Source organism: Telopea speciosissima, chromosome 9 (genome assembly GCF_018873765.1).
Source record: "Telopea speciosissima isolate NSW1024214 ecotype Mountain lineage chromosome 9, Tspe_v1, whole genome shotgun sequence".
Classification (NCBI taxonomy): Eukaryota; Viridiplantae; Streptophyta; class Magnoliopsida; order Proteales; family Proteaceae; genus Telopea; species Telopea speciosissima.
The window spans coordinates 63,461,675-63,489,559 of NC_057924.1; the positions used below are offsets into that span (position 1 = coordinate 63,461,675).

The 27,885-nt window shown below is 39.5% G+C and overlaps 5 protein-coding genes and 1 non-coding gene across 6 annotated transcripts; 3 read left to right on the forward strand and 3 right to left on the reverse strand.

Moving 5' to 3' along the window:
- Positions 1–97: 97 nt before the first annotated feature.
- LOC122639259 (LRR receptor-like serine/threonine-protein kinase GSO1) lies at positions 98–4,055 on the reverse strand. Its single transcript, XM_043832076.1, has 2 exons — positions 632–4,055; positions 98–468 (listed from the first exon to the last, which is right to left on the reverse strand). Exons 1-2 carry the CDS (start codon positions 4,053–4,055, stop codon positions 98–100), a joined length of 3,795 nt encoding a protein of 1,264 aa, XP_043688011.1.
- A 5,963-nt stretch (positions 4,056–10,018) lies between these two features.
- TRNAN-GUU lies at positions 10,019–10,092 on the forward strand. The gene has a single exon. It is a non-coding gene; the product is annotated as a tRNA-Asn (tRNA).
- Positions 10,093–10,262: 170 nt separating this feature from the next.
- Positions 10,263–11,408, reverse strand: LOC122639261. The gene is made up of 2 exons (XM_043832077.1): positions 11,285–11,408; positions 10,263–11,086 (listed from the first exon to the last, which is right to left on the reverse strand). Exons 1-2 carry the CDS (start codon positions 11,406–11,408, stop codon positions 10,263–10,265), a joined length of 948 nt encoding a protein of 315 aa, XP_043688012.1.
- Positions 11,409–15,221: 3,813 nt separating this feature from the next.
- On the forward strand, positions 15,222–16,544 carry LOC122639262 (peroxidase 7-like). Its single transcript, XM_043832078.1, has 3 exons — positions 15,222–15,389; positions 15,493–15,835; positions 16,099–16,544. Exons 1-3 carry the CDS (start codon positions 15,228–15,230, stop codon positions 16,542–16,544), a joined length of 951 nt encoding a protein of 316 aa, XP_043688013.1. The 5' UTR covers positions 15,222–15,227.
- Positions 16,545–16,770: 226 nt separating this feature from the next.
- Positions 16,771–20,240, reverse strand: LOC122639263 (oxygen-evolving enhancer protein 1, chloroplastic-like). Its single transcript, XM_043832079.1, has 4 exons — positions 20,105–20,240; positions 19,348–19,625; positions 18,874–19,197; positions 16,771–16,830 (listed from the first exon to the last, which is right to left on the reverse strand). Exons 1-4 carry the CDS (start codon positions 20,238–20,240, stop codon positions 16,771–16,773), a joined length of 798 nt encoding a protein of 265 aa, XP_043688014.1.
- A 112-nt stretch (positions 20,241–20,352) lies between these two features.
- LOC122639947 (metacaspase-4-like) lies at positions 20,353–22,047 on the forward strand. Its single transcript, XM_043833002.1, has 2 exons — positions 20,353–20,766; positions 21,112–22,047. The coding sequence occupies exons 1-2, from the start codon at positions 20,421–20,423 to the stop codon at positions 22,044–22,046; spliced, it is 1,281 nt and encodes a 426-aa protein (XP_043688937.1). The 5' UTR covers positions 20,353–20,420; the 3' UTR covers position 22,047.
- The last annotated feature ends 5,838 nt before the right edge of the window (positions 22,048–27,885 follow it).

Sequence of the window (27,885 nt, forward strand, 5' to 3'; positions counted from 1 at the left end):
GGATTGCACCAGCGAGGAAATAACAAGAAGATTTGCAGGGGGGGGGGGTGGCAAAAACTGAAACAGTGAAAATGAAAAGGACACTCATGTGTTTTTTCTAATGTTTATGGGTTGTAATCTTCTTCTCACAATGAAACCTCCTTGTGTTAGATATGTGTCTTAAGAGGTCACATACTTGCCGAGATGATGGTCTCTCTGCTGGGACGGTTCTTGTGCACTGCAGTGCAACATCGAGCACTTGGAACACTGCACATTCTTCATTGGGCAATAGCGGTTTCAAAGAAGGATCGATTAATTCCTCTCGAGCAGGTCCCGGCATGTCAAAATGTGATTCAACCCACCTCACCATGTCCATATCAACTCCGAAGATCCCATCAGTGGGCATCCGTCCACTCACGAGTTCTATTAACACAATACCCATGCTATACACATCACTCTTCTCCGTCGCCGTCAATGAGTACGCGTACTCTGTGAGGCACCAAGGTAAGAGAATCAGCATTGATTGGGTAACCCAAAAAAGCTGTTGATGTGGTAATTTTAACCATTCAATCAATCTAAATATTTAGTAGGGCAACAGTTTTGAATATTTTGAAGAAAAGAACATATACATATAGCAGTTAAAGAGTAGTACCTGGAGCTATGTAACCGTAAGAGCCAGCGAACCAGAAATTTGACTCGGTGTTTGACGAGTCATGGCTTTCTGTAAGTGCTTTTGCCAGCCCAAAATCACCCAAATGTGCTTCCATATTGGTATCAAGTAGCACATTGCTTGACTTAATGTCTCTGTGAACGATCGGTGGGATGCAATCATGGTGGAGATATTCTATGCCCTGTGCTAACCCTTCTGCTATCTTCAATCGCACTTCCCAATCAAAGGTATTCTTCTTCTTACCACTGAGAAATGGCTTGTGCAACCAATCCCACACACTTCCATTCTCCATGTATTCGTATATCAGCAGATTTATTTCTGTTCCTTTGTTACTGCAGTACCCCATCAACTTCACTATATGCCTGTGCCTTATCCTGCCAAGGGTCCGAACCTCCCTGGCAAAGCTCTTATCCAGTAGGAGATCGTCTTTTCTCAATATGTTCTTGACTGCAACTACCTCTCCATTGGGTAAATCTGCCTTATATATCTTCCCTGACCCACCTGATCCAACCATGTACTCCTCGCTTAGATTGTTGGTGGCTTCCATGATGTCTTCCCATGTGAATTCTTGCCTGGTGGTGCCACCTTGGAAGAACAGTCGCCGCTGTGCTCGTGAGGAGCTCGAAGAGGACGCACAGTTCACTTCGTGTGCTCGTCTGAGAGATCGGTAGTGCTTATTCAACAGATGAACAAGCATTAGTATTAGTAGAGCAACAGCAGCTGCAGTTGAGGCAACCGTGATTGCCACCACTGATGCTGTTCTGGGACCAGAGTGATGCCTGCTGGATTCTGAGTTGTCACAGGGCTGAAGTGGGATTCCACACAAGCCAAGGTTCCCAGCAAAGGTTTCGGCTGGCCAATGCAAGAACTGATTGTCCAATTGGCCACTGAGACTGTTGTAAGAAAGGTCAAGCTTGACCAAGCTGCTCAATTCACCAATTTGGAGAGGGACTTCCCCAACAAGCTCATTGTGAGATAGATCAAGCACTTCAAGTTTAGACAATGTCCCAATAGAAGGTGGGATGTCACCAGTAAGATTGTTGTAGCTGAGATCCAACACACTCTGCAGATTTTGGAGTTCTGAAAGCTCAATCGGTATTCCGCCACTGAAGCTATTCCATGAGAGCCAGAGCTCATATAGTTTGCTCAAATTGCCGATGGCTGGAGGGATAAGCCCGGAGAATCGGTTGTGGCTGAGGTCGAGGGCATTGAGGGATACAAGATCTCCAATTTCAGGAGGAATGGTCCCATATAGTGAATTGTTGTCGAGAGAAAGTACTAGGAGATTGGAGCATTTGAATAATTCTCGAGGGAGAGGGCCAGCAAATGAATTCGAGGAGAGCTTTAGCTCACCCAACTGAGGCAAGCTTCCCAGCCACGTTGGGATTGGTCCGGTAAGAAGGTTATTGTTCAGATCAATGTGGGTGAGTTTCTTGCATAGTGAGAGTTCTACAGGTATCACTCCACTGAGAAAATTATAAGAAAGGTCTAGGAGTGAGAGCTCACTGATCTCACCCAAGGTCAAAGGAATTTTTCCGCTAAATTGGTTGCTGCCCAACCGAAGCCTTCCAAGAGCAGGCGAATGGCCCAACTGGGGAGGAATTTCATGGTTAAAAGAATTGTTAGTGAGATCAAAAGAAAGAAGAGAACGCGAGCCACACAGTGCTGTAATGCTACCATTCAATCTATTATTGGAAAGATTCACCCTTGTCAGGTTGGCAATATTCACTAGTTCCTCTGGAAGACTACCTTCAAGAGAATTGTTGTAAAGCATGAACAGCTGCAAGGATTCAAGCAATCCGAAGGTTGCCGGGATGCCACCGGTAAGATTATTATCTGCCAAATCTATGACAGTTAGTTGTTGACAGTTACCCAAGGTGGCAGGGATTTCGCCAGTGAGGTCATTCTGTCTGATATGAAGAAAATTCAATTCCTTCAGCTTTCCAATGGTGATTGGAATGCTCCCTGTGAACTGATTTCCATAAAAATCAACCATTTGCAGGCTGGAACAGTTACCTATCTCCATAGGGATCTCCCCCGATAACTGATTCTCATAGAGATAGAGGATTTCGAGGTTTCCGAGCTTCCCAATCTCCGGAGGCAGACTACCATATAAATTATTATGGTACAGAGACAGTGTTTGAAGATTACTGAGGTTTCCAATGAATGGAGGAATTGAGCCCACCAAGCTGTTGTTGTTCAATAAAAGATCAGTCAGATTCAGCAGCTCAAACAGTTCCATGGGTATTGATCCCTCAAGCGTATTATCAGAAAGATCTAATCTTTGCAACGACTTGCAATCCCTGAACCCAGTTGGAATGTTCCCGACAAACCCATTGCCAGACAAAACCAGATATTCTAAACTGGTTGTGTTTGAACAGATTTTTCCAGAGAGAGCACCAGAAAGTTCGTTCATTGAGAGCAACATGTAAATGAGCTCACCCAAGTCGCCAAATTCTTCAGGGATTCCTCCTGTGAGCTTGTTCATGGACAAATCCAGATTCTGAAGACTTCCCAACTTGGACAGAGATTTGGGAATGGTACCCTCAAGACGGTTCCCTACAAAATTGAGATAAACGAGTTGACTTAACTCACCTAGCTCGGCCGGAATTTCGCCGGAGAGAGTATTGTTGGCGAGGTTGAGAATTTGAAGGTTGCTGAGCCGACCCAATTCGCTCGGTATTGTCCCTGTGAGATTGTTAAGAGCAGCGGTGATGACGACGACGCTCGAGCAGTTCCCAAGCTCAGCTGGAATCGGGCCTTTGAGTTGGTTCTGTTGCAAAATCAGGTTCTCAACTCGTTCGAGCCGCCCTAATTCTGGTGGAATCCAACCAGTGAGGCTGCAAGAGGCTAAACCAAGAGTGATCAAGTTGGAGAGATCACCGAAAGAGCTGGGAATTGGTCCTGTGAGACCGTTGTCACCGATCCTAAGGACTTGGAGACTAGTGAGGGATCCGAGTTGGGTTGGAATCGGGCCGGTGAGTTGGTTGGAGAAGAGCAGCAAAGAGACAAGTGATGTGAGGTTAGCAAGGTGAAGTGGAATGGGCCCTGTGAGTAGGTTGGAGGAGAGGTCGAGGTGGAGCAGGTAAGGCAAGAGACCGAGTGAGGGTGAAAGTGAACCGGCAAGGGACGAGTCGGACAGGTTAAGGCCTAACACTTGAGACGAGCCATCAACCGAGTTGAACCCACAAAAAACTCCGCTCCAACTACAGAAATCTGGGTTGTCTGCAGTCCATCCTTCCAAAACATTTAATGGGTCATTAACGAACGATTCCTTTACCTCCAAAAGCACTCTTAGAGTCGGCGAGTCCTGGCCAGAAACTACCAGCAGAGACTCGAAACCCATCAACATGAACAGAAGAAGAACAAGAACAGATAAAACAACCTTCCTTGACTTTGTTGCCATCTCTGCAACAGCTGAAAGAATCTGGATGTCAACGTGTTTCTCGTGTGAACAAGGCTGATACGACAGTTAAAGAGGCTAGAGAGATCAAGAGAAGTGATTTAATGAAGATGGCTTCTAATTCTTTTTCTAATTGTAAGCCCATTGCCTCCACCATGTTACCCTGCTCTACTACCACTGCTGCTAGAATGGATTTAACTGTTGAATTGAATTTCTTCTTCTGGTGGGCATGATGAAGACGTGCAAGTTGGGGAGGCCAGAATTGTGGGCGGGCGAGTGCATGTAGACACTAGTACGCAACTACTAGTGTAGTTAAGACTCGGTATTTGCAAAGGTTTTGATGGGGTTGAAGAAACGAGAAGCTTGGAGACAGAGAAATGGAGACAATTATATAATCTATAACATTCTCCTAAATTAATGTCCTTAATAACCACCGAACTACTCTGTTTTTTTTAATTTCCACATTAAAATTTCATAGTATATGGAAGTGCTTTGCTAGCACACCACAGAGTGCTTTTGGAATACGCACAATAGATACGCAATGATACATACATTGGTTCGGTTGAAACCTTTTTTGGGTTGAAACTTGAAACACCAAAAAGATCAGAACAAGGCAAGACTGGTGTGGGACTTACTCTTCAATTTAGATGGAGTTGGAAAATTGAAAATTGAGGGAGCGGTTGAATTTTATTTATTTATTTTTTTTTGGTGTAATGGTTTTGTGGTTTGGATTTTTGAAATGATGAATGAGGGTTACAAAGTCAAATAGAGTCCGGAGTCCCCACTGAAAACTGTTCGTATAAACCAGACTCGCAACTTACTCTATAAGAATGCTTCTTTTTATTTTATTTTATATGTTTGGTACGTGTTCTTCTCATTTCATCAAAACTAATCTATACGCTTTGGTTCTTATTGGGTTCAGCCACCAAACACTTGTGTCTTTTTGTTCTTTTTTTAAAAGTGGTTTGTATGTAACCAGTATCTCCCAAGTCAGCGCTTCAACCTCTTCATCAGGTGTTTGTGTTTTTGTGTGTGAAACAAAACCAACTCAATTTGGGCAAAAAAAAAAAAAAAATGGTTGACAGCAGGGATCGATTATGTACAAATCACACAAATAAACAGGGGTGGAGTTGATGATCAGAACCAACAAGAATGCATATAAAGGGAATCTCTAAAGGGAATCTCTTGTGCTCAACATCAATTTCATTGAATTATAACAACCAGGCAGCCAAGCCAATATAAACATGTTCCTCATTAATTATGGAGCTCATTTTGCTCACAAGCTCTACACTAATCCAACTAGCTGGTTTGAACATTTTCCAATTAAATCTAGTTTGGACACTACCTTTTTCCCTATTCTCCACTCCTTAACCTGTTGACCACCTTAATTAATTTCATGTTAATTAACACTGGATTGGATATTCTTCAACTTATTGACTTTGTATTGCGTACTAATTAAAAATTATCCATTATCCTTTCTCTCCATCCCTTACCCTGCTGACCAGTTTTTCTTGTTAATTAGGTTAGGATAATCTTCAACATGACTTCAATTTGGATTGGGTAGTTATATTATGAATGACTGGATCCAATTTGGATTAATTAGGTATTGGGTACTTTGCTGTACTACTATGTATGTAACATCTCGTTATTTCAATATGCATGATTAGACTGTTCTTTGAAGTTAAAGGGCAAATATTTTTAAAATAGAAATAGAAAATTAAAAGTTAACATATCCTTAATTTCTAGGCTGTAAGAAAACAGCTGATTGGATCTCTATATTTATAATTAACATAAAATATTAGTGTTATGATTGGTATGCATTTTAATTTGAACATGCATGGATTAATTTCTATGAACAAGGGTGCATATATGCCTGGATCCATTGCCCATGTTGACGGGAATATATAACTCAGGTCTTAGGGCACTTAAAACAAAATCTTATTATATACTGTTGCACAAAAAATAATGCTTGCCTCGCTATGAGGTTTTCTCTCTGCAACACTGAAACTAATTAATAAAAGAAACAAAGAACTCGAACTGAAACTCTCTTGAAACAATCTTGATTTCTTAATTGATTGATCTCCCTTAATTGAGGCTCAATGACCTCTATTTATACAAGTTTCTTCTTCATCCAAAGATTGAGTCGTTCTCGGTTAAGAATCTTTCCATACGTGAATTACGGTTACCATTCAGAACGCCTTTAGGACTTTCCTTAACCGCCTATGCTGACATGGCTATACCGATTTAACCGCCCTGCACGTGATATGCGAATCTTGGGCGGAACGTGCTTCTTAGGCTTCAAGCTTCTAGGTGTCACCTTGGGATTGGATGGATATAATACGGTGTATCATATACCAATTAAGATTAAGTATCAAATCCACTATTCGTGGTAGGACCATACCTTGACCCACAGACACTTGACTAACTACTACTGCTAATTAATACATAATTAAAAAGTACTTCACAGTGCAGTTCTCCGTTGAGAAAACAATTAAGGGGCCACATTTGCCTCCTAAGTCCTACCCGGTGAAGCACGAGAGTCAGGCCTACCATCTCCTAGCTAGCTAGGAATATTAGGGATGTAAATGGATCGGATTTGGCTCGGATAGTGTTATATCCACATCTGCATCCGATTAGCTTTCGGACGGATATGAATAGTACTAAACGGATCGGATATTTTATCCGTTTACATGTAAATATAGCTTTTCGGATAGCTATAGTCTATCCGTATTCTTATCCGTTTAGCTTTCGGACGGATTCGGATAGTGCTAAACAGATACGAACACGGATACGGAAACGGATTTCGACTATTCATTTACATCCCTAGCTAGATCCCTACAGGACAAGTGTTTTAATTTTATTCCTAACAAAAGGGCAATCAATTAAGAGCCATATGCTTAGTTGATTAGCTAAGTAATTAATGCTTTTGAGTTCTTATTTAATTGCATATATAGAATATTAGAATGTATTAAATAATATTCCACTCTAGCATTAATTGGTTCAAAAAACATTTGCCTTAGTGACATGTACGTGGTAATACAAGTAACATTTTTTTTTGAAGGGATATATATGATGTGGGTTTGTTAAGTAGTAGTGCGTATAATACTTGTTCAAAGCTAGGGCGGCATGCATGGTTATTGAACCCGGCCCAGCTTGGTGGCTGACTTGATCGATGATACTGGCCGGGAGCAGTACTACTGCCTCATCTTCAAGAGAGCTGATATTGAAAAGGATGAACTAGTCATTTAACTTTGACAAAGAAAGAACTTGGCATGTCAGTAAAGACTCTGGACTGTTAATCCCAAATTTAGAACACGAGACCCAAATTTTTGCTAAGTGGGCTGTTGTTCTTAGTTTGTCTAAGGTTCATGTGGTAGTTTCAATTAACCACCAACTTAATTTCATTCTAAATCCGTTCATCCTCTCTGGCAGGGGATCATACTCTTGTTTTTCTTTGCTTTTTGAATAAGATCACTTGGTCAAGGCATTTCTCCACCTTTCATTGATCCCAAAAAAAGAAAAGAAAAAAAAATGCAATGTTTCCATTTTAATCATTTAATGATCTTAATTTATTGATTTCACTACTTGACCATTTTCCTTTTCTAATTAAACGATATTAATTCATCAATAAACAAAACTAGAATCACAAAGCGTCATAAGCTCCATCAACCAAGGAGGAAAAAAGCCTTTCTCACAAAAATCACCATTCATATATATGGCAAAAATAATTTTAGAGTCAGTGTGGTAGCCAAGAAGGAGAGCCTCTCTTTCTTCTAATGCAACTTAAGAATCCTACACAAATAGCAAGATCATGAGCATACAAAATTAAATTGTCCTTATTGTATGGTTTATGGATACTCGATCTTATAGTGATTGGATCTGTTATCCTCTTTGTTTTTCGTTCTCTCGCCCTAAATTTGTCCATCCAATCGTCGGAGAGGATCTGTGTCCTATTTTATGATGCTAATTAATAGTAGGAATGTCTAAATAACATCTCTATAGATGTATTTAGAATTTGACACATTTTCTTTTAATTGTCCTTTGTCTTATTTTAAAAGTTCTTTAAATTAAGGGTATGAAAGGGTTTTCAAAAAATTTAAAATGATATGTCATTTTGTCATTATCAAAAGATGTCATTGTCTTTATTATGGTAATTAAACATCAAAAGACTGTCATTGTCACATTGTCATGCACATATTGAAATATACATGTGAAATGACAATATTTATCGACACTAGAAAAATTGTCTGTCTTAACTAATTGAAAAAGAAAAAATTATATGTAGGGAAAAAGATCTCTACCCGGGAGTGTGGCCTACGCCAGCACTCCCATGTGTCTATCTCTCTCCTCCCCCATGTGAAAAGACACCTCTACCCCCCTTGTTTTAAGGAGGAGAGAGATAGACACATGGGAGTGCTGGCTTAAGCCATACTCCCGTATAGAAAACTGCTTCCCTTATATGTAATACTCAAAGGTTACAAATTATTTGACACTTTGAAGGGTGCCAATAAGAAAATCCCTTAATTAATTTACTCATACAAGCACAATAATTAATAATTTTGTGCAAGGTGTTAAAAAATTTCTTTGTTTTCAAGCTTCTCCAATGATCCATATGATTCAATAAGGATTTATGATTTCAAGAGTCTGAAATTTTTTCTTTCCTCTTTTGAGGAGTGATATAACAACGTGCAGTTACAATACATAGAAGTTGCATTAGCCATTTAGCATCTTCTTTTCCGATATATGATATGGAAATATGACAAAGAGAAGCGACCAATACTGCAAATGCCCAATGCTTATGGCATTGTTGATTTAGGTGGAAACAACTTTTTTTTCCGTTCAAATTAGATTGATTCACCATGAGGCACATTAAAATTTTGAAATATTGTTGAATAATCAATGCATATATTATTTTATACATCACTTAGGGTGTCAAATAATTTGTACTCTTACTTTTTTACCATATTAATATAATATATATATATTTTTCTTCAGCGAAGGTAAATTCTATCATTTCACATTCATATTCAAAAAAATATACAAAATAATGATAGCTATTGATAATGACATAATGATAAGTCACTTCAAAAATATTTTGTAAATTCTTTTTTACTCCTATCTTAAGGAAGTTTTGTCAATCAATAGAATGTTACAAGTTCTACATAAACCAGTAGAGGTGTCATTTAGATGATCTCATACATAAAACAGTTGAAAATACATTAGATAAGAAATACAGATGCAAGAATAGGCCAGAAGATTTGATCGAGTTGAACCATGAAACTTAGATACGGCCCTTCAGGAGGGAAATTTATCCATTGAATGGTTGGTTGGAATTCATAAGGAACAGGCTGAGCCAAATCCTCATTTGGTTAGAAGTGAAGTAAAACAAAACTAAAGTAATAGTGAGATTTTGGTTGAAAGGTGAATTAAAAATACATACTTAATATGTTTAATATATGAATTAGTCATACGATTATTCTGCGCTAAGATTACGAACTTTCATTTTATGGTTATTTTAATTTGCATTTTACTTGGCTTCACCTCTAACCAAACAGGACTTTAATTCAGTTTGACTATTCTCTAACACATAATCAGGATTCACTAATACATAGAAAATTTGTCCATTACCCAGCAACAAACGAAAGCTGAAAAAGTAGGTATTTCTTGTGATGCCATGTTCTAGAATGTCTAAATATCAAGAGTTCCCTACATATATTTTTGTATTAGATGTTCAAATTTCAATGCACAAGGCCATAAGCTATTGGGAGAGGTTGAAAGAATTGATTTAAAAAAAAAAAGAAAAAGGATAAGGATGTTGGGTGCTCAGTGCTCTTCTATAATTCCACACTTGACGTCATACAAACCATATTAGTTTTTGAAAGGAGATTCTTCTAGGTTGGATGCCAAATGTGTGAATTTAAAATTTTAGTTTATTAAATTAAATAATATTATTTTACTCATTCATTGCTGGAGTAGCTCAGTTGGTTAGAGCGTGTGGCTGTTAACCACAAGGTCGAAGGTTCAAGCCCTTCCTCTAGCGATAAGATTTTTTAAAAAGACTTTTTCTGTCTTTTACTTTTTTAGGAGGTCATGACTTTGCCGCGTTCTCTCCCTTATTTTATTTTCATATTGTGTAACATTTTGGATTTCAAATTTTAGAACATAACTCTAGGATCCATGGATTAAAATTTGGCCAAACTGTTGATTACGTTACCAACAACGCCTTCCTCGCCAGGGAGTTAGCAACACTATTGACCTCCCTTGGAATGTATGAAAATAAACAAGAAGTAAAATAGGACTATCAATCACTAGAGGTTTTACTTCTAATGATGGGCTAAATAACCCACGTTGAAGATAAGACACCAAATCTCTATGATCCGTCTCCACCAGCAAAAGCTCATATCCTTCAGAAATACCTTCTAACAAGGCCGAACGAATAGACACAGCTTCACCAACAAGTACTGATGTGAACGAACTTGGTATAGAAACAGCATGAAGAGAAGCCCCTGCAGAATTCCTAAATATAAATACAAGACCACTGCTGGTTGTTCCTTGGTAGAAGCTAGCATCACAATTCACCTTGACATACCGTTGAGGTGGTGGAGTCTTTTTTGAATCATGTGAAAGAGCATTATAATCCAAAACAGAATTTGAAGTGGAAGTTGGTAGCATATTACCATTTAGGAATTCCGGATGAGCATTAGTTGCCACACGAATTACCTCCTTAGGCCGCCAATCTTTCCTCCCAAAAATATTATCACATCGAGCAATCCATAAACACCATAGTAAAAAAGAGCAAAGAGAAGTGAGTTGGTGCCTTCGCTCCTTGCCTAGAGTAGAAAAGGAACTCCAATTTGACAAAAAACCAGATTTATAATGATCTCCAGATGAAGGGGAAATATATCCCAAACCACTTCCAAACCAAATTGCCTTCGCAAAACTACACCCAACAAGAATATGGAAAATGGTTTCCTCACCTCCACAACCAATGCATAGTGAATCAATGTTGCACGATCGACGCCTTAATGCATCTCCTACAGCAAGCCCATTAGCACAACATCTCCATAAGAACAGTTGGATTTTAGGAATTGTTTTACAAGATCAAATACTCTTCCAAACAGCATCTAAAATTCTGATTCGGGATGATAATGAAGAAGTAAATGCTTGTTGTCTCTCCTCATATGCTCTAAGATTAGTTAAAAGATGATAAACACTCTTCATAGAATAAATACCATTCCTTGCTGCTACCCACACCAACTTATCACTACTAGGAAAAAGGCGAAGTTTAATCTTCAAAATCTTTTCCACATCAACCGGAAAAGAATAGAGATCAAGAAGTTCCCTCTTTTCCAACATTGTTAGATTGGGCCAACTGAAGGTGCAATTTAGCCCAACAAACCCGTGCCCACCCAAAATTTACTCTGTCTGGCAGGGCTTGGGTTGGGCTTTTAGCCTACGGGCTGGATAAAGGTTGGGATTTTAAAGTTTTGTCCACATCAGACCTAGGCTGAGGCCTTAGGTTGAGCTCAATCATGTCTCGTATATATTAAAAATATTTTTTTTCATTTTTGTGTAAAAAAAAAAAAAAAGACCAAGCCCGGATGGCCCCAAGTCCAATGGGACCAGGTCTAGGTGAGATATTCCAGCCCAATGATGGACTGGGCTGGGTTTGTGTTTTCAATACTGGGCCAGCCCGGCCCTATTGCACCCCTAGGCCCAACCTTACCTATCCTTGGAGTAAAGAAAAACTCATCTTGGAGAGATGGTTGCATCCTTGTATCTTTTTCCCTTCAATTCATTTGAATGGTTAGAAAAAAAAACAAGACCAGTCTTTTCATTCACCTAGAATGGATGGTCATCATTGACTTTAGTGGATGTTAGAAAATAATAAAAGGTATATCGAACCTTCAACAAATAAAAGGAGTTATAACAACCCCAGTAGATTTTTTACCAAAAAAAAACAAAAATACTTAGTAGATTCGTAGGTGTTTCTTTAATGCACATCGAAGAAAAATTCTACAGAACGCATTTTCTGTGGGGTAGCGTGGTTTCTGTGCATGAAGAGTCCGAGTGTAGGTTGGAATCGCATGGATGAGATTTCCACTTCTCATGGGGTGGGGTGTCATCTCGCCCAGTTTATGTTTGGACATCTCTCATAGAAAAATTTTCACAACAATAAAATAAAAATAAGAGTAAATTACTCCCCCCTCCCCTTGATTATGCTCTAATGACAAACCCCTCCCCTGGGTATTGAGTAATGACTCTCCCCTCCCCTGTATTAACAAGATTCTATCAACCGTACCCATTCCATTAAAAAGGACTGTTAAGTGATAAGAAAAGACTATATTACCCCCTCCTTCTTCTGAATTTTCTTCTTCTTCCTCCTCCTACAATCCCTTTCTTGCAACTCTACCCCCACCCTGCTGCCAACGCAACCCCTCTCACCGTCCTCACTCATGCTCTCTCCTTGCCCTTTTCCTGCCGCACTAATGCAAAGGGTGTCCACGGTGAGGAGATGATAACTCAGAAAATCCAGAGCCCAAAAAAGTACAGAAATGCCCCAATATAACCCCAAACGACCCACCCGGTCGGGTTTAAACAAAAAATGAACATATGCCAAAATAGGTATCGATTCGAAAGTCACGACCCTCAACATCAAATCCACATGTCTATGAAGAGATAAGGACACTTTTTAGAAAATCCAAAGCCAAAAAAAATACAGAAATGCCTCAATATAACCCCAATTGACCAACTCGGTCTAGTTTAAATCGAAAATGAACATATGTCGAAATGGGTCTCGATTCGAAAGTCACGACCCTCAACATAAAATCCACACATCTAATAAGAGATAAGGACACTTTTTAGAAAATCCCAAGCCCAAAAAAGTACAGAAATGCCTCCAAATAACCCCAAACGACCCACTCGGTCTAGTTTAAATTGAAAATGAACATATGCCGAAGTCGGTATCAATTCGAAGGTCACGACCCTCAACATCGCATCCACACGTCTAATAAGAGATAAGGAAACTTTTTAAAAAATCCAAAGCCCAAAAAGTACAGAAATGCCCCAATATAACCCCAAACGATCCACCCGGTCTGGTTTAAACAAAAAATGAACATATGCCAAAACAGGTATCGATTCGAAAGTCACGACCCTGAACATCAAATCCACACGTCTAATAAGAGATAAGGACACTTTTTAGAAAATCCCAACAAAATAATTCCAGACCGAAGTCCAGCAAGAATTCAGATGTTCAAACTGTCATATGGTCAAGGTTGAATATGAGGTGAGAGATCCCCACTACTAGTCCTCCCAAATAGAACAGTTATAATGTCGGAACAACCAACAACAAAGGAACCGAAGGAGACTGAAACTAGATCTGGCGGTAGAATGAAGAACTAGACCTGAAATTCAAATGAAACTTCCTAGTCTAGTAGGATCTTGAACAGAGCTTCAGAAGAAAGGGATCGCCCACTACTAGATAATGAAGTCCCAAAACTTGAGATTAAAAGGAGGAAATTGTAGGGAGATTGATGCCTCTCTTGCTGTACCAGCACTAGCGCCAGAACAGAATAGAGATGATACGAGGTACAGGAAGGAGGAGGAAAAGAAAGAAAAGGAGGAAGGAACAGAAAGAGAAAAGGGAGATTAGAAGGCTTACTGGGGGAAAGGAGGAAGCTAGGGAAGATACCAACAGTCCCACAGTCCACATGCTGTTCAACCAGGCAACATTCAACTCTCTGAGGTTTAACTCAAAACTCAATATTCGATTCAAAACATGGAGATTTAAGAAAACAGGTTGGAATTAGGATTCCATGAAATCAGTAGAAAAATCTGGTTTTGAAAACAATGATAAATTAAGATTCCAAAGTGATACCTAGATTTGAAAACATAATTAAAAAAGTTAGATTCTAAGATTGAGAAATTTAGAATTCCTACTTGAAGAAGCATTCTTGGAAAACAGTGAAAAGATTGGGTTTTGACGATTGATTTTGAAAACAGAGTTAAAAGCTAAAATTATAGAACAAGAAACACAACCAATAGATTAATAACTGCAAAGAACAAATTAGGAAGTTATGCGCAGGATAGAGAGATTATGATCTGACCTGAGTACTGAGAAGAAAAGATAAGAAGAACGAGAAACAATGAAAAAAGGATATGATCAGGAATCACCATCTTATCTAAAAGGTTGCCATCACCTCCAGTACCCAACCTTGAAAGCACCAACTGTTCAACCAAAAAAAAATAAAATACCAACCGTTCTTTAATATTGGATGGTTTTCTTGCTCTACGGTGGATGCGACAATGGTTATGGACATTGTGAGGGCGGCGGCGGCGGCGGTGGTGACCATTACCCACACTGGAGAAACGGTCTAGAGATGTTTTTAGGGTTTTGATATGGTTAGGGGTATTATTGAAATATCACAAAAATAAGGGCATTTTGGGATTTAAATGAATATTTTTAAGGTGATGTCATCACTTAACAGTCATTTTTAATAGAATGGGTACGGTTGATAGAATCTTGTTAATACAGGGGAGGGGAGAGTCATTACTCAATATCCAGGGAAAGGGTTTGTCATTAGAGCATAATCGAGGGGAAGGGGGAGTAATTTACTCTAAAAATAATTACATAGAGAATGATAATATTTCAGTCAAAACAATCTTATAAATGATGATTTGGTGCATGAAATCTCTTATGTGGGACCTCCCTCTATATTGTTTTTATTTTTTGGTTGCAAGTTTAAATTATTGGATAAATTAATCTCATACAAGAGTAGTAGGTAGTATTCCCAAATCCAATTATAAAGCAAGACGTGCCTTCATAAATCCTAACACATTACTATTATTAATATTCTATTCTTTTAAAGAGGAAAAAAAAGAAGTGATTAGAGGTGGGCATGTCAACTTTGCTTTGCTACTGATATGCGTCCCACGTATCTCTTCTCTGATTCCTCAAAGTATTTTCATATATATAAAGACAAGCCACAGAAGAAGAAGAGGACTTCAAAGTACGTTCAAACGTGCATTCCCCTTCTCTCTTGTTCTGTAATTTGGGCTTCTCCTGAAGAAAAAGAAGAAGAAGAAAGAAGAAAGAAGATGAAGCCCTCTCTTTCCCTTCATCTCTTTCTTGTTTTTGTCATTCATTTGGCGGCCGTGGTGTCAGTCTGGGGACGGATGGTTGTACCGCCAGCAGAGTCATTGGCTATCTCTTATTATCAAAATAGTTGCCCTGAAGCAGAGGCCATTATCTATAGAAAAGTGAATCAATGGGTTAACAGTGATTACACACTTGCGGCTGCGATTCTCAGGCTCCACTTCCACGACTGTGCCATTAGGGTAATTAATTAAATTTAATTATATCTATATGGTAATAAGACTAGCTTGATTAATGGTGTATATTAATAATTGTACATTTAATTTGTGATCTGTTGTTATGCAGGGATGTGATGCTTCCATTCTACTAAACCATGTAGGGAGTGAGAGACAGGCACCAAATAGCAAGACTCTCAGAGGATTTGAATTGATAGATGACATCAAAGCAGAGCTTGAGAAGAGTTGCCCCAAGACCGTGTCTTGTGCTGATATTCTCACAGCTGCAGCTAGGGATGCTACTGTCAAGCTTGGTGGTCCATTCTGGGAGGTTCCCTTGGGAAGGAAGGATGGTTTTGTTTCCATTGCTAAGGAAGCCGATATGGTTCCTATGGGCCATGAAACTGTCACTCAACTCATTGAATTTTGTCAAGCTCGTGGCTTGAATATTGTTGATTTGGTTGTTCTCTCAGGTAATTAATTAATCCTAAATATGTTAGGAATTTGGGTCTCATCCTCAAAATAAAAACTCAACTTTTAAGGAGAGGGTGCTCAATCAAGTACTTATTAATCCATCCAAATTCCCTTTCATATCCGATGTGGAACTAACTATTCTTTTTTGCCTTATACGTGGATATCCCAACAAAATATATATTAACCCATTATTTATCATCATCATTTGACATTTGTCATGTGACTGAAATGGGCTTCTTCTTTCTTCTTCTTCGATTTTCAGGGGCACACACCATTGGAAGGAGTACCTGTGATTCCCTACAGTTCAGGCTCTATAACTTCAATGGAACTAAAAAACCTGATCCATCCATTGACTGGAAGTATCTCAATTTCTTGAGAAGAAAATGCAGATGGGCATCAGAATATGTAGAGCTTGACGGGACAACCCCAATGAAATTCGATGCGATTTACTACACTAATCTTGAGAAGAAGATGGGATTGCTAGCCACAGATCAAGAGCTAGCCGAGGATGCAAGGACTGCACCTCTTGTTACCGCATTGGCTGGTCAACCCTATATGTTCACCTCTCAGTTTGCTGTGTCAATGGTCAACCTCGGAAATGTCCAAGTTCTCACAGGCATTCATGAAGGAGAAATCAGACAGAATTGCAATTGGGTCAATCCTCCTCTTCCTTCTCTTCCTCATCCTCATGGCCTCCACATTCCTTAATTAGCTTCACTAAGTTGCTGCTTAAGTTGCTCCTTTTCGGCCATAATATATATGTATTTTGTTTTCCATTTTATATATACATTAATTAATTGCTCATAAGGGCATTGAAAAGGTAAGGACAACTATAAGAGCTTTGAGGTTTAAAGATTAAGAACAACCGACTCTTCTTCTTCTTCTTTTCTTTGGCTACCTCCTCAATTAACTTTCTAAAAGATTTTAATATTTCTTATGTAATAGCAAAGTAGAGAGCTCGAATGATTATTAATATCAATATCAATGGTGTTGCCTTCAAATTTGATAAAATTTTCGTTAATATTTGTGACAAATTTTCCTTTAATTTTTACTGTTCCATGGATAAAGAGAACATAATCTAGATTAACCATATGTCAAATTGTAGAGATCAATTCAATGAAACACTCTCAATCTCTTTTGTATGACCATGTGTTATGTGCTTAATGGGGCTCACTCTGGTGTTAGATTAGGTCAGCCTAGTATGGGATAGGTTAAATGACTTGATTTAATGCGTTTCATCAGCTCTGGAGTTTTTAACGTATCAGTGAAATACCTAACACCATGCATGCATACCGGTACTCTAAATAATATTGTGCACTTTCCAAATTTTGAGTGAGAACAAACAATATAAATTATAAAATTCATAAAAATGAATGATTCAGATTTACATCGTGGTTTCCACAAACATTTTATTCCTTTTACATGGATAATTATTTTTCCGTAATCCATTTCCAATAGAATTGGCCAAGGGATGATGGATCGAATTTTTCTAGTTGTAAAACAGTATTCTTTGTTTCCTAATTAGAAATTAAGTTTGAATTGGCATGATCTTACTTATTTTTTTAATGGGCTTACTTACTAACTATATTGTTAATGTTAATAATGTAGGGATCATGGCAATGGGGCGGTGGTTCATCCAATAACTTACCAATTTTCTATGAAACTTAAGTACTTATTAGATACAAATTAACATTGTTTTTAAGAACGGCCTAGATCGATATTGAATTGTCAATCTTGGTTGTTGTAATGGTCATCGGATCTAAATTAATGACTAAACAATTCGATCATTCAGGCTAATTGGTTGACTAATTTTCAATTGAGCTAGACACCTCTCCCGGAAAGATTAAAATTTAGAAACGATCGAGGTGGTACTGGAATAGGAGGGATATACGAATCATGGATTAATTAGGTATCGGTATCAAATCATACGTATATTGTGAGAAGGTAAAATGGTCCAAAAACTGGTGTATTGATATTTTTTAGGGTAAAATAGTCCAATCCGATTCGATATGACTGATCTCATCTGTGACGGTATTGATATCAATTGAGACTGATACCGTATGCTAAAGTATTGGATCAGATCCACAAATCTAAACCAGAAATTAAAACATGCACCATCAAGCTTGCACCATTGGATGAAGCTTCTCTCACGTGTCGAGCTCTCAGGGTTGCACTGTAGTGCACTGCCAGATTGGGCGCATTGCAGAGTATTTTAATCCCATTAATATACCACTCCACATAAATAATAAGAGGGAGAGCGTTCTCTATGGGAGAGTGTGACCCCTACGCACAGTGGGACATTGAGAGCGCATATTGGCATCATTGGAGCGAATTATCCACCTTTCATGGGAGAGAGGGAGTCATTTCAACTCCCGGCTCTATCGGGGCGTGGGAAATACACTCCACCCACAAAGAACTTCTCTCTTTAATAACCATAGGCCATAGCACAGCTAAGTCAAGCATGAATCAAGGTATCCCTATTGCATTGGTCTTATTGGCCGGTACTTAATTGGTATCGGTCTTTTGTTCTGGGGAGATCAATCCGTAACGATAACGCCCAATACCGATATTGATACTAGACCAATACTAATGGTTTGGCCAAAACCTGTCCGGTCTTGGATCAGTAACAGACCCACACAGGATGTGTCAATATTGGTATCACCGGAGTCCAAATATGGTCTTCGAAACCAATACCTATAACAATTTTTTGTTTTTGAGGTTAAATACGCATACCCCTAAAATGCACCCAATATTCCTCATGCCCCCCGAAAGTTCTGACAAGTCCACACGTACCCCTTGAAAATTCCATGTACCACCTCTACTTTTCCACCTAAAGCCATTTAAGTCCACACATTTTCTTCTATCTTTTCTAAAATTTAAAAAAACCTAATTGCCCTGACCTATTTGATAAAATTTGAAAAGACCAAAATGCCCTCATCTTCCCCAAATCATCTCTTTTACAATATAGATACCCAATACTACCCCACCACCACCACCGCCACCCACCATTAACACCATCACCACCGTGAAGCCCCACCTCTAGCACCATTGTACCGTCGGGGACAACCTCGAAGGGTCGTTCAATCTCGTCCAAAGTGTAGGTCAAACGGGTCATAAGCTTCGTCTTCTGGAATTCAGCTGGGGCGTTCTTTCTCACACCCTCGGCCTTGACAGTGAACGACGTTGGCTCCAAGCAGAACTTCTTCATACTGTACTTGCCTGGCTTGAAGGCAAAGGTTTCTACACCACCTTCAATGGTTGGGCACTGGTTTGCAGTTCCCGTTCCCTTCACTTCCATGTACGTCTTGCTCTGGATTTCATCGTAGGTTAGTCTTTTGGGCACTCCTTCTGCATCGGCTCCCTGTAAGAAGAAATTTTATGCTTGCAAAGGTCATTAATATCGAAGTTCGAATAGAAATTTTGAACAGATTTTTTCTTCATTGAACCCAATTTGAGAAAGAACGATCTAAACTTCCCTGAACCCAAATTGAGAAAGGAGAAGGCGGCATACCAAAACGACAAGGGTTGAGGTAGCGAGGGCGAAACCAGCGATCTTGGTGGCATCGACGTACTTTAGGGCTAGGTCTTTGAAGTCGCTCTGCAGAGAGCATGTCAGTCTGGCGACGGCTAGCTCGTAGCCGAAAGTCTTGCTAACGCTCTGTGAGGATCTAACCCGAGCTGATGCCCTGACCTGGGTCCGTTGCATGAGTGTAGCCGCCGCTTGGAGAGAAGCTGCTATAGTTTCCGGGAGTGTGATTGGGTTTAGCGTATATTCCTTCTTCACTTGCGCTCTTTATCTCCTCTTTACAGTGGAAGAAGGGGTTATATGGACGACAGTGAAGGAGAGAGACGGGGCTTCACTGCGGCAGTGGTGGTGGTGGTAGTGGTAGTATTGGGTATCTACAGTGTAAAATAAGATGAGGGCATTTTGGTCTTTTCAAATTTTAGCAAATAAGTCAAGATAATTAAGTCTTTTCAAATTATAAAAAAGATAAAATAAAGGGTAATTTGGTCATTTTTTAGCATTTAACGCCTAACGTGAACTTAAATGATTTTAGATGAAAAAATAGAGGTGATACGTGGAATTTTCAGGGGATGCTAACGCCTGTCGTGAACTTAAATGGTTTTAAATGAAAAATTAGAGATGGTACGTGGAATTTTCAGGGGATGCGTGTGAATTAGTCAGAATCTTAAGGGGGGAGGCATGAAGAATATTGGGTGCATTTTAGGGGATGCGTATGTAACTCTTTTTTTTGGGAGTAGAATACCTGTAACATTGAAGTCAAGTGAATATAAAAATATATGGCGAGGATTTTCTGTGGGAGAGTGTGGGCCTTGTGCATGAGTAGGGCCAATGAAACGGATCGTGAAAGCATCTTGAAGGATGGGATTTCCACCTTTCATAGGGGTGGAACGGTCATGACGTTTATACTGTGCCTGGGCGTGGGCTGTACAACTTTTCTCAATATAAAAAAGTAGTAGTATTGGTTATCTGGTGAAGGCGTACGAGAGAGGAGACCAGAAGAGACGAAGAGAGGAGACGAGAGGGGGAGTCGGAATCGGAGAAGAAGTTGAAATCGATCAATGGCGAAGAAGGCAGTTCTGATTGGATGCAATTACCCGGGAACGAAGGCGGAGCTGAAGGGATGCATCAACGACGTACGACGTATGTACAGATGCCTCATCGAACGTTATGGATTCGCCGAAGATGATATCACCGTCTTGATCGACACTGATTCCTCCTACACTAAGCCCACCGGCAAGAACATCCGACGTACCCTCGACGATCTCGTCGGCTCCGCCGATCCTGGAGATTACCTCTTCGTCCACTACAGCGGCCATGGAACCCGTCTCCCTGCCGAGACAGGGGAGGAAGATGACACCGGCTACGACGAATGCATTGTCCCTTGCGATATGAATCTCATCACAGGTAAATCGACATCTCTATCTCCCTCTCATTCTCCACTCTTTCGTCTCTGTTTCATCACCATATGAGTCAATCGATTAACCTCCCACTTTCTACTACTCATCTGCCCCTGATTCTAATTTCTAAGGAGAATTGATCGCTTTACCTATCAATCTAGGCTCCATAGATCGCCCGTCTTGCCGAGTCTCATTGGGGAATTCGGTGGGGTTGGCTCCGGTAGTGTTTTCATGACTTCAATTTCTATGTCGTTTTTGAATTCCCCGTCTTTTGGGAGACACACACACAGATAAATTAATAAGAAGGAAATAAATTTGAACTCTTTGCTTATTCTTTGTGGTGGGGTTGCAGACGTCGATTTCAGGGATTTAGTAGACAAAGTCCCTGAAGGGTGTCGGATAACAATTGTTTCAGATTCGTGCCACAGCGGTGGCCTAATAGTTAAGGAAAAAGAACAGATTGGGGAGAGCAGCAAGAATGGCTCCCATGTATCAGACTCTGGTGGATTTGGGTTCAGACACTTCTTGCAACAAACCGTTGAAGACGCATTCGAGTCCCGTGGAATTCATCTCCCTTCAGGGGACCACCATCGCCAACACCACCAACATCACCACCACAACCATGTTCCCGATGAAGAAGATGTTGATCGATCCACAGAGAGTGATAGTGGCCACCGCATCAAGAATCGGTCTCTGCCACTGTCGACTCTTATAGAGATACTGAAGCAGAAGACCGGCAAAGAAGACATCGATGTAGGGAAGCTAAGGCCAACTCTGTTCGACATCTTCGGTGACGATGCAAGTCCTAAGGTGAAGAAGTTCATGAAGGTAATCATGGACAAGCTGAAACACGGTGAAGGAGAAGGTGGAAATGGCAGCGGGGGTGGGTTCCTGGGTATGGTTGGGAATCTGGCGCAGGAGTTCCTGAAGCAGAAACTGGAGGAAAACGATGAGGATTACGTGAAACCTGCAATGCAAACGGAGGTGTCTAGCAAACACGAAGCTTACGCAGGAGCCAAAACAAGGTTGCTTCCTGATAATGGAATTCTACTTAGTGGGTGCCAGAGTGACGAAACATCTGCGGATGCAACCCCTTCAGGCAATTCTAAAGAAGCATATGGTGCTTTCAGCAATGCAATCCAGACTATAATTGCTGAATCCGATGGAGCAATTACCAACCAGGAGCTAGTGTTGAAGGCTAGAAGAATGCTCAAGAGCCAGGGATTCACTCAACGACCAGGCCTCTACTGCAGTGATTATCATGTCCATGTTCCTTTCGTTGCTTGATGCTTGATTCTTTCATTAGAAGATCTCCTTCCTTAAAAAGAAAGATAGTTCATAGCTGTGTGTGTGTGTGGGTGTGGTGGTGCTTTTGCTGGATTTTTGGGACTACTTATCTTTTTGAATAAGAATTAAGCTTGAATGGACAAGAACTTTTGCCGGGAAAAGAACAGTAAAAATAAACTTGGAACTTTCTTTAAAGTGCCCTCCAATCACAAAAGTTATTTCAAAAAAAAAAAAAAAACGACATCTAACCAAACCTAGGGAAGGCTCTCCGAATTTTTATCCTCTCCGGTTCCTTCTCGGTACAGTTGTCCAGGTCTTCTCATAGGGAAGCGGAAATGACGACTTAACCTCATCCGGACAGTGTATTCTAGCAGGGGGTTAGGTCGTCATTTCCAGCCCCCTATAAGAGAAACCAAACAACTGTTCCGAGTAGGGAACCGGAGAGGATAATGATCTGTGCTCTCCTCTCTGTCATCCTTCGTTGAAACCTAATTGTGACGCATCATTATCCTCAGATCAGGCGAAAGGAGGATTGGGGTTTGTGATTCATGATCATGGAGATGTGATTTCTTGCACGCAGAGTCGATTGTTTGCTCATTCTATCAGTCTCTATATCGACAAAATCTGGGTAGAGTTGGACTGTGAGAGGATTTCCATCTTATTTCAAACCCCTCAAGGCCCAAGGCCTCTACTTATCCAGCCAATTATCGATGATATTGTTTATTTCACGAGTTGTTTTGAAGTTTGTACTTTCTCCCATATCTCTATAGATGCTAATGCTTTAGCTGATTCTCTAGCCAGAAAAGCTCTGTCTATTTCGTGCATGCCAGATTGGTCATTGTATACTCTGTGATGGTAATACTTTTAGCATTGTGGGTTTTTTTGTATTATCAGAAACTGAGTTGGGATTTGGGATATGGTTCAATCATTTGTTATTTTATTTTGTTCCTACTGGGTTGTTGATCTATGTTTGCTAATTTACTGGCCTCAAACTTGAATTAAAATCACTTGGATCAGAAAGTACATGGCTCTAGAACATCTGATTAGCTGGGAAGGTTTTCCATCAAAGGTGCAAGGTTTTTGTGTTGATTAGCTAGGAAGTATGATGGCTCTAGAAGATATGATTGCCAACATTCGTTTACTTTTTCCTCTTCCCTCCCCCTCCTGTCCCACATTCTTACTCGATATGCATTTCGATTGTCAAACTATTCCATTAAAGGAGAGTAGATAAGCAAGGAGAATGAAAATTTTTCAGCCAAGTGAGGAATAGTTTTCTCTGTTAAACTGAAATTTAATTTAGGTATTGTGGCCTTTGTAAATTTGTTAAAATCTGAAATTTGTCCTCAGAATTGAAACCCAATACATTACGATCTGCAACTAATTCGACTTATATAGTGATTGGAACTCTATTTATGCTCCAAATTTCTGAATTTGTAGGATGATCAACTCTGATTTGGTTCTTAAATTATAATTCATGAATAACTAAATTAGTACCCTTACTTTGTGTAACTTTATTAATGAAACAACTATTGAAGGATTTGCTGATGAATGGAAGAATTTTAGTTTTGACATTGGATATGAAAGAAAGTGAAGTGAGGTTTTGACCCTTTGTCTTGAGATAATTTCATACATTATCTTAAATTTTGTATTCCAATGTGTTTCATTATTTTAAAGTGTTTCACAAAGTTTGGTGTAAATTGATTTGATTTCGTCACTTTTGACAAAAATTCCCTTGAGGAAGTACCTCAAACCACGAGCCTATATATGAATCAATTTTTGGCCAAAGTATCATTCAATTTTTACATCAATGGATAATTTATCTCAAGACCTTTCCAACAACACTTGGAACTTGAAATCAAATCACTAGATCTCTAGAATCGGAGTAAGAAAATCGACGCTCGAATCACAATTAAATAAAAAATTTATAATGCCATTAAAATAAATGTTATAATTAATGTAGTGAGATATGATCTTACATGGTTTTACACAATAAGCAATTCAAAATTTATTTTCAAACATTTTTAAGAGTTAAAATGGCCAAAAAGCTAAAATGCCTCTATAGGGCATATACATGCATATATACATAAAATAGAGGTACAACATCAAATCATTGAAAAACATAAAAATACATATCATATATTTTTCCAGGATCTTTCGGATACTTTTTATTTTGTATTTTTAAACATAAAGGATTAATATGTCCCTCTAAGGGGTAAAATGGTAAAAATCATTTACTTGACTTTTAAAACCAGATTTTTTAAACCAAAGTATAGGATAATAGATAAAAATTAGCCTTTTCACATCAACACAAAACCAAAGCATTCTTGTAGTTTATAGGTCAAACACAATAAATCAAGTTAATATTTTTACACATAGCAATGGTATATTCGTAATTTTAGGTTATATTAGGTTGAGTGGTAATTGGATATAATTGATTATTTGAAAACATTAATATGGTAATTGCATTTTTTTTTTTTAATTATTGATTAAAATGCATTGTACTTGAAAATTTAAGGTTTTGTAATTGACAGACTCAGGGTAACCAAACAATTTTTCACATAGATTTTGGATGATCCAATTGATAGACTCAAGGTAACCAAACAGTTTTTCAGACAAATACAAGGTGAATCCAATTGATAGACTCAGCACAACCAAACATTTTTTTAGGAAGATTCACATCACAGAATCATTATAATCAAACAGTTTACACAACCAATCACACCCTTAGAAACACAAGCTATTTATTTAGTAGAGTACGTAAACTCATATAATCTATATTTAGAGCTTAACTCAATTAAATTTACTCTCGTGTATTAACTTGCATCCCTATGATTGCCCATAGGACTCCATTTTTGTTAGGGTGTTAATTCTAGGCCTGGCCTGATAGGCCCGAACGAGCCCACCCAGTTAAAGCTTGGCCTGACCGGATCGGTAGATTCCAAGCCCAATCTAGCCTGCCCGGTTGCATCCCAACCCTTAAACGTTAGGGAAATTTTTACATATCTCCCTAAGGTATCATGTAATTACAAAAACACCCATCAATTTTGAAAAATTATGCATACTCCCTTACTTTTATAAAAAGTTAACAAATGCATCGATTCTTAACTTGGGACTAACAATGTTAGAATTAAAAGGAAAATTGACCAAATTGCCCTCATCTTCCCCAAATCGTTTAGGGTTTGAAAAAACAAATTCCCTTATTGGGATGAAATTCATAACTGGGTTATTGAATTACAAATTCATGGTTTTTTTAACCCCTGGAAGCAAATCCTGATATAACACAAGGAATAGAGGATCTGAACTGAACTGGGTTGGTGAAACGTCCTCGTCCCAAGGATTATTATTTATACAATCCAGAGAATTCTTCGAATTTCCAGACCCCTTCAACATAGATGCTGATAGTTCTATATTATCTATACCTCTTCGTCCCAAGGAGGAATCTGTTGAGAATATTACTCGTTTAAGAGTAATCTTCGCACAGAGTGTTCCTCAATGATGAGGCATAAAACACCCCACCTATCAGAGGCTGCCACATGGCCGACCTGATCTCAGTCCGAAAACCGAATTGAGCCGAGCAGGAAACCAAGGCGACCCCGTCTCCGATAAGTCACCTGACAGAGCCAGACTCGCTCAAGCTAGCCGGTGTCTGAGGCCGAGCTCATACAGGTCAGCCATAAACTCCTGGCCGAGCTTACTGTCGAGACCAACCTCTCGGGCCGACCTCCCAGGCCGAGGTGACGGCCAAGGCCGACCTACCATGTCGCCCTCCTAAGCCGACCTCCCAGGCCGAGGTGACGGCCAAGGCCGACCTACCATGTCGCCCTCCTAAGCCGACCTCCGAGGCCGAGCCCTCCTCCACTGAAGCTGCCATAGCGCCCCACCGGGGATCTCCGGGCCAAGTCAGCGCATCCCGAGAATCACGGGATAAGGATCGAGCCACAATCCTAGCGCAACATGGAATCACACTCTACATGGACTCTTACCTTAATAAGAGCCCGACCCCGAAAATAGCTCTCCACTCCGTTCTACGCGAGAGAACCTTCCGAAAGAAGGACTCCTACCATACTAGGACTCTCCCAACTGCCTCATCTCATCCTCACTCTATAAATACCCAAGTATGGAGCACCATTCCTCATCTTGCTTTTTACTAGCTGTTACGCTGTTGCACTGGTGATCTAACTTGAGCATCGGAGAGTCCTAGGCCGGAGCCGCACCGGCTCCCCTGTGCTCATCACTTGGTCTTTGCAGGTTCATCCGTGGGCGAACCAAGCATCGGAGATTTCCACACTCAACACTCAGGTATTATTGTTTCCCTTTTCAAGTTTCATCACTTTGAGGATAGATATTAGAATGAATCTATAGCAGTAGCCATGAGAAATTCCCCATAGAACGATTGAATAATTGGCAATAACTTCCATCAAAAATGGAATTTGATTAAGAAAGAACTTTCAAAAGCTGAACGACACAACTCCATTTTGGTTCCCAATGCACAAAAATATCAAGTAAAAAACCAAAATGCAATTTCTTCCCTAATCCCACAATTCTTCAGTCCCTAGTCTCTACCCTGCAATTCTCTTATATGCATTGTATCTGTGTCAAGAGTAATTTGTCGGACACCTGCATAATCCTATATATATCACATTATCACCTCCTTTTTGGACTCCCAATTAGACCATTTCAGTTCCTTCTTTAGTTTTACCAAGAGGAGATTTACAAAATAATTCTTTCAAGTACTGTCTTCTTTTGTTGCAGGTAGTTGTGCTCCGTAACGTACTATGTTGCCATTCCCACCACAGTCTGGTTTTCTTGACATAGATGCTGATGGTTCTTTATTAACTATACCTCCTCGCCCCAAGGATTATTAACTATACAATCCAGTTCCAAGAAATTTTCTGGTTTTCTTCTTTTGTTGCAGAATTATTCTTTCTTAACAAAATTTTTTTTTTTCAAATCCTAAACTATTTGGGAAAGATGAAGGCAATTTGATCAATTTTCCTTTTAATTCTAACATTGTTAGTCCCAAGTTAACAGGATAGATGCATTTGTTAACTTTTTACAAAAGTAAAGGGTATGCATAATTTTCCAACATTGATGGGTGTTTTCATAATTATGTGATATCTCCAGAGAGGTACATGAAAATTTTCGTAACTTGTAAACTTCCCCTGCCCTACCCTCTCTCATTCAGATCAAGTCTCTCGTAGAGAAAGACCTTGACTCCTTACCCACTGAAAAACCAAGCTTAGTAGAAGTACAAATAAAATGATGGATAAATGAAATTAAATAGGGAAAATATCATCCCCCTCCCCTCTAAGTTTGCCTAATATCAATCCAGTGCCCAAGTTATGAAAAATATCTTCTCCCTCCCCTACTTTATAAAGTTACTATCAACCGTATCCTAAATGACTAACTCTATTAAAATAGCATATGAAAAGTCAATATTACCCTTTTTAAATTAGAGTTAATGGGTGGATCCACCAACCCGACCCTGGCACACATTAGCACCTTCTCAGCAGTGCACGTTAGTAAATTCCAATTACTTAACTTAAAGAAAACCTTTTTCTTTTAATTATATTGAGAGAATCAGACGGAGAATATTCCCCATTGTCTTCCCCAAATCGACAAATAGGGAAAAAACCCTATTAGGGTTTCAATTCACCCACCGCCGCCCCTTGTGGTGGCCAAAAGGAGGGCCGACAGCCTCCAAAATCATGGGTGAACGACAACTGCTGTTGCTATTTTGGAGATCAAATTAGAAGGGCTATTTGATAGTAGTTGAAGGCTGGTCTGAGATTAGGTTTGGTCTATGCTGATAAATCTCTACATCTGATCCCTATATCAA

What these genes read in the sequence shown, in the direction of transcription:
- LOC122639259 (XM_043832076.1), bottom strand. Translation starts at nt 4,055, where the DNA reads ATGGCAACAAAGTCAAGGAAGGTTGTTTTATCTGTTCTTGTTCTTCTT. An exon ending in TTACGGTTACATAGCTCCAG is followed by an intron (nt 469 to 631) that starts GTACTACTCTTT and finishes GGTGCCTCACAG; the next exon opens with AGTACGCGTACTCATTGACG.
- LOC122639261 (XM_043832077.1), bottom strand. Translation starts at nt 11,408, where the DNA reads ATGTTGGAAAAGAGGGAACTTCTTGATCTCTATTCTTTTCCGGTTGAT. An exon ending in GTGGGTAGCAGCAAGGAATG is followed by an intron (nt 11,087 to 11,284) that starts GTATTTATTCTA and finishes GGCTTGCTGTAG; the next exon opens with GAGATGCATTAAGGCGTCGA.
- LOC122639262 (XM_043832078.1), top strand. Translation starts at nt 15,228, where the DNA reads ATGGTTGTACCGCCAGCAGAGTCATTGGCTATCTCTTATTATCAAAAT. An exon ending in TCCACGACTGTGCCATTAGG is followed by an intron (nt 15,390 to 15,492) that starts GTAATTAATTAA and finishes GTTGTTATGCAG; the next exon opens with GGATGTGATGCTTCCATTCT. An exon ending in TGATTTGGTTGTTCTCTCAG is followed by an intron (nt 15,836 to 16,098) that starts GTAATTAATTAA and finishes TTCGATTTTCAG; the next exon opens with GGGCACACACCATTGGAAGG.
- LOC122639263 (XM_043832079.1), bottom strand. Translation starts at nt 20,240, where the DNA reads ATGAAAGGTGGAAATCCCATCCTTCAAGATGCTTTCACGATCCGTTTC. An exon ending in ACTTGACTTCAATGTTACAG is followed by an intron (nt 19,626 to 20,104) that starts GTATTCTACTCC and finishes GGAGATAAAGAG; the next exon opens with CGCAAGTGAAGAAGGAATAT. An exon ending in CCTCAACCCTTGTCGTTTTG is followed by an intron (nt 19,198 to 19,347) that starts GTATGCCGCCTT and finishes TTCTTCTTACAG; the next exon opens with GGAGCCGATGCAGAAGGAGT.
- LOC122639947 (XM_043833002.1), top strand. Translation starts at nt 20,421, where the DNA reads ATGGCGAAGAAGGCAGTTCTGATTGGATGCAATTACCCGGGAACGAAG. An exon ending in CGATATGAATCTCATCACAG is followed by an intron (nt 20,767 to 21,111) that starts GTAAATCGACAT and finishes GTGGGGTTGCAG; the next exon opens with ACGTCGATTTCAGGGATTTA.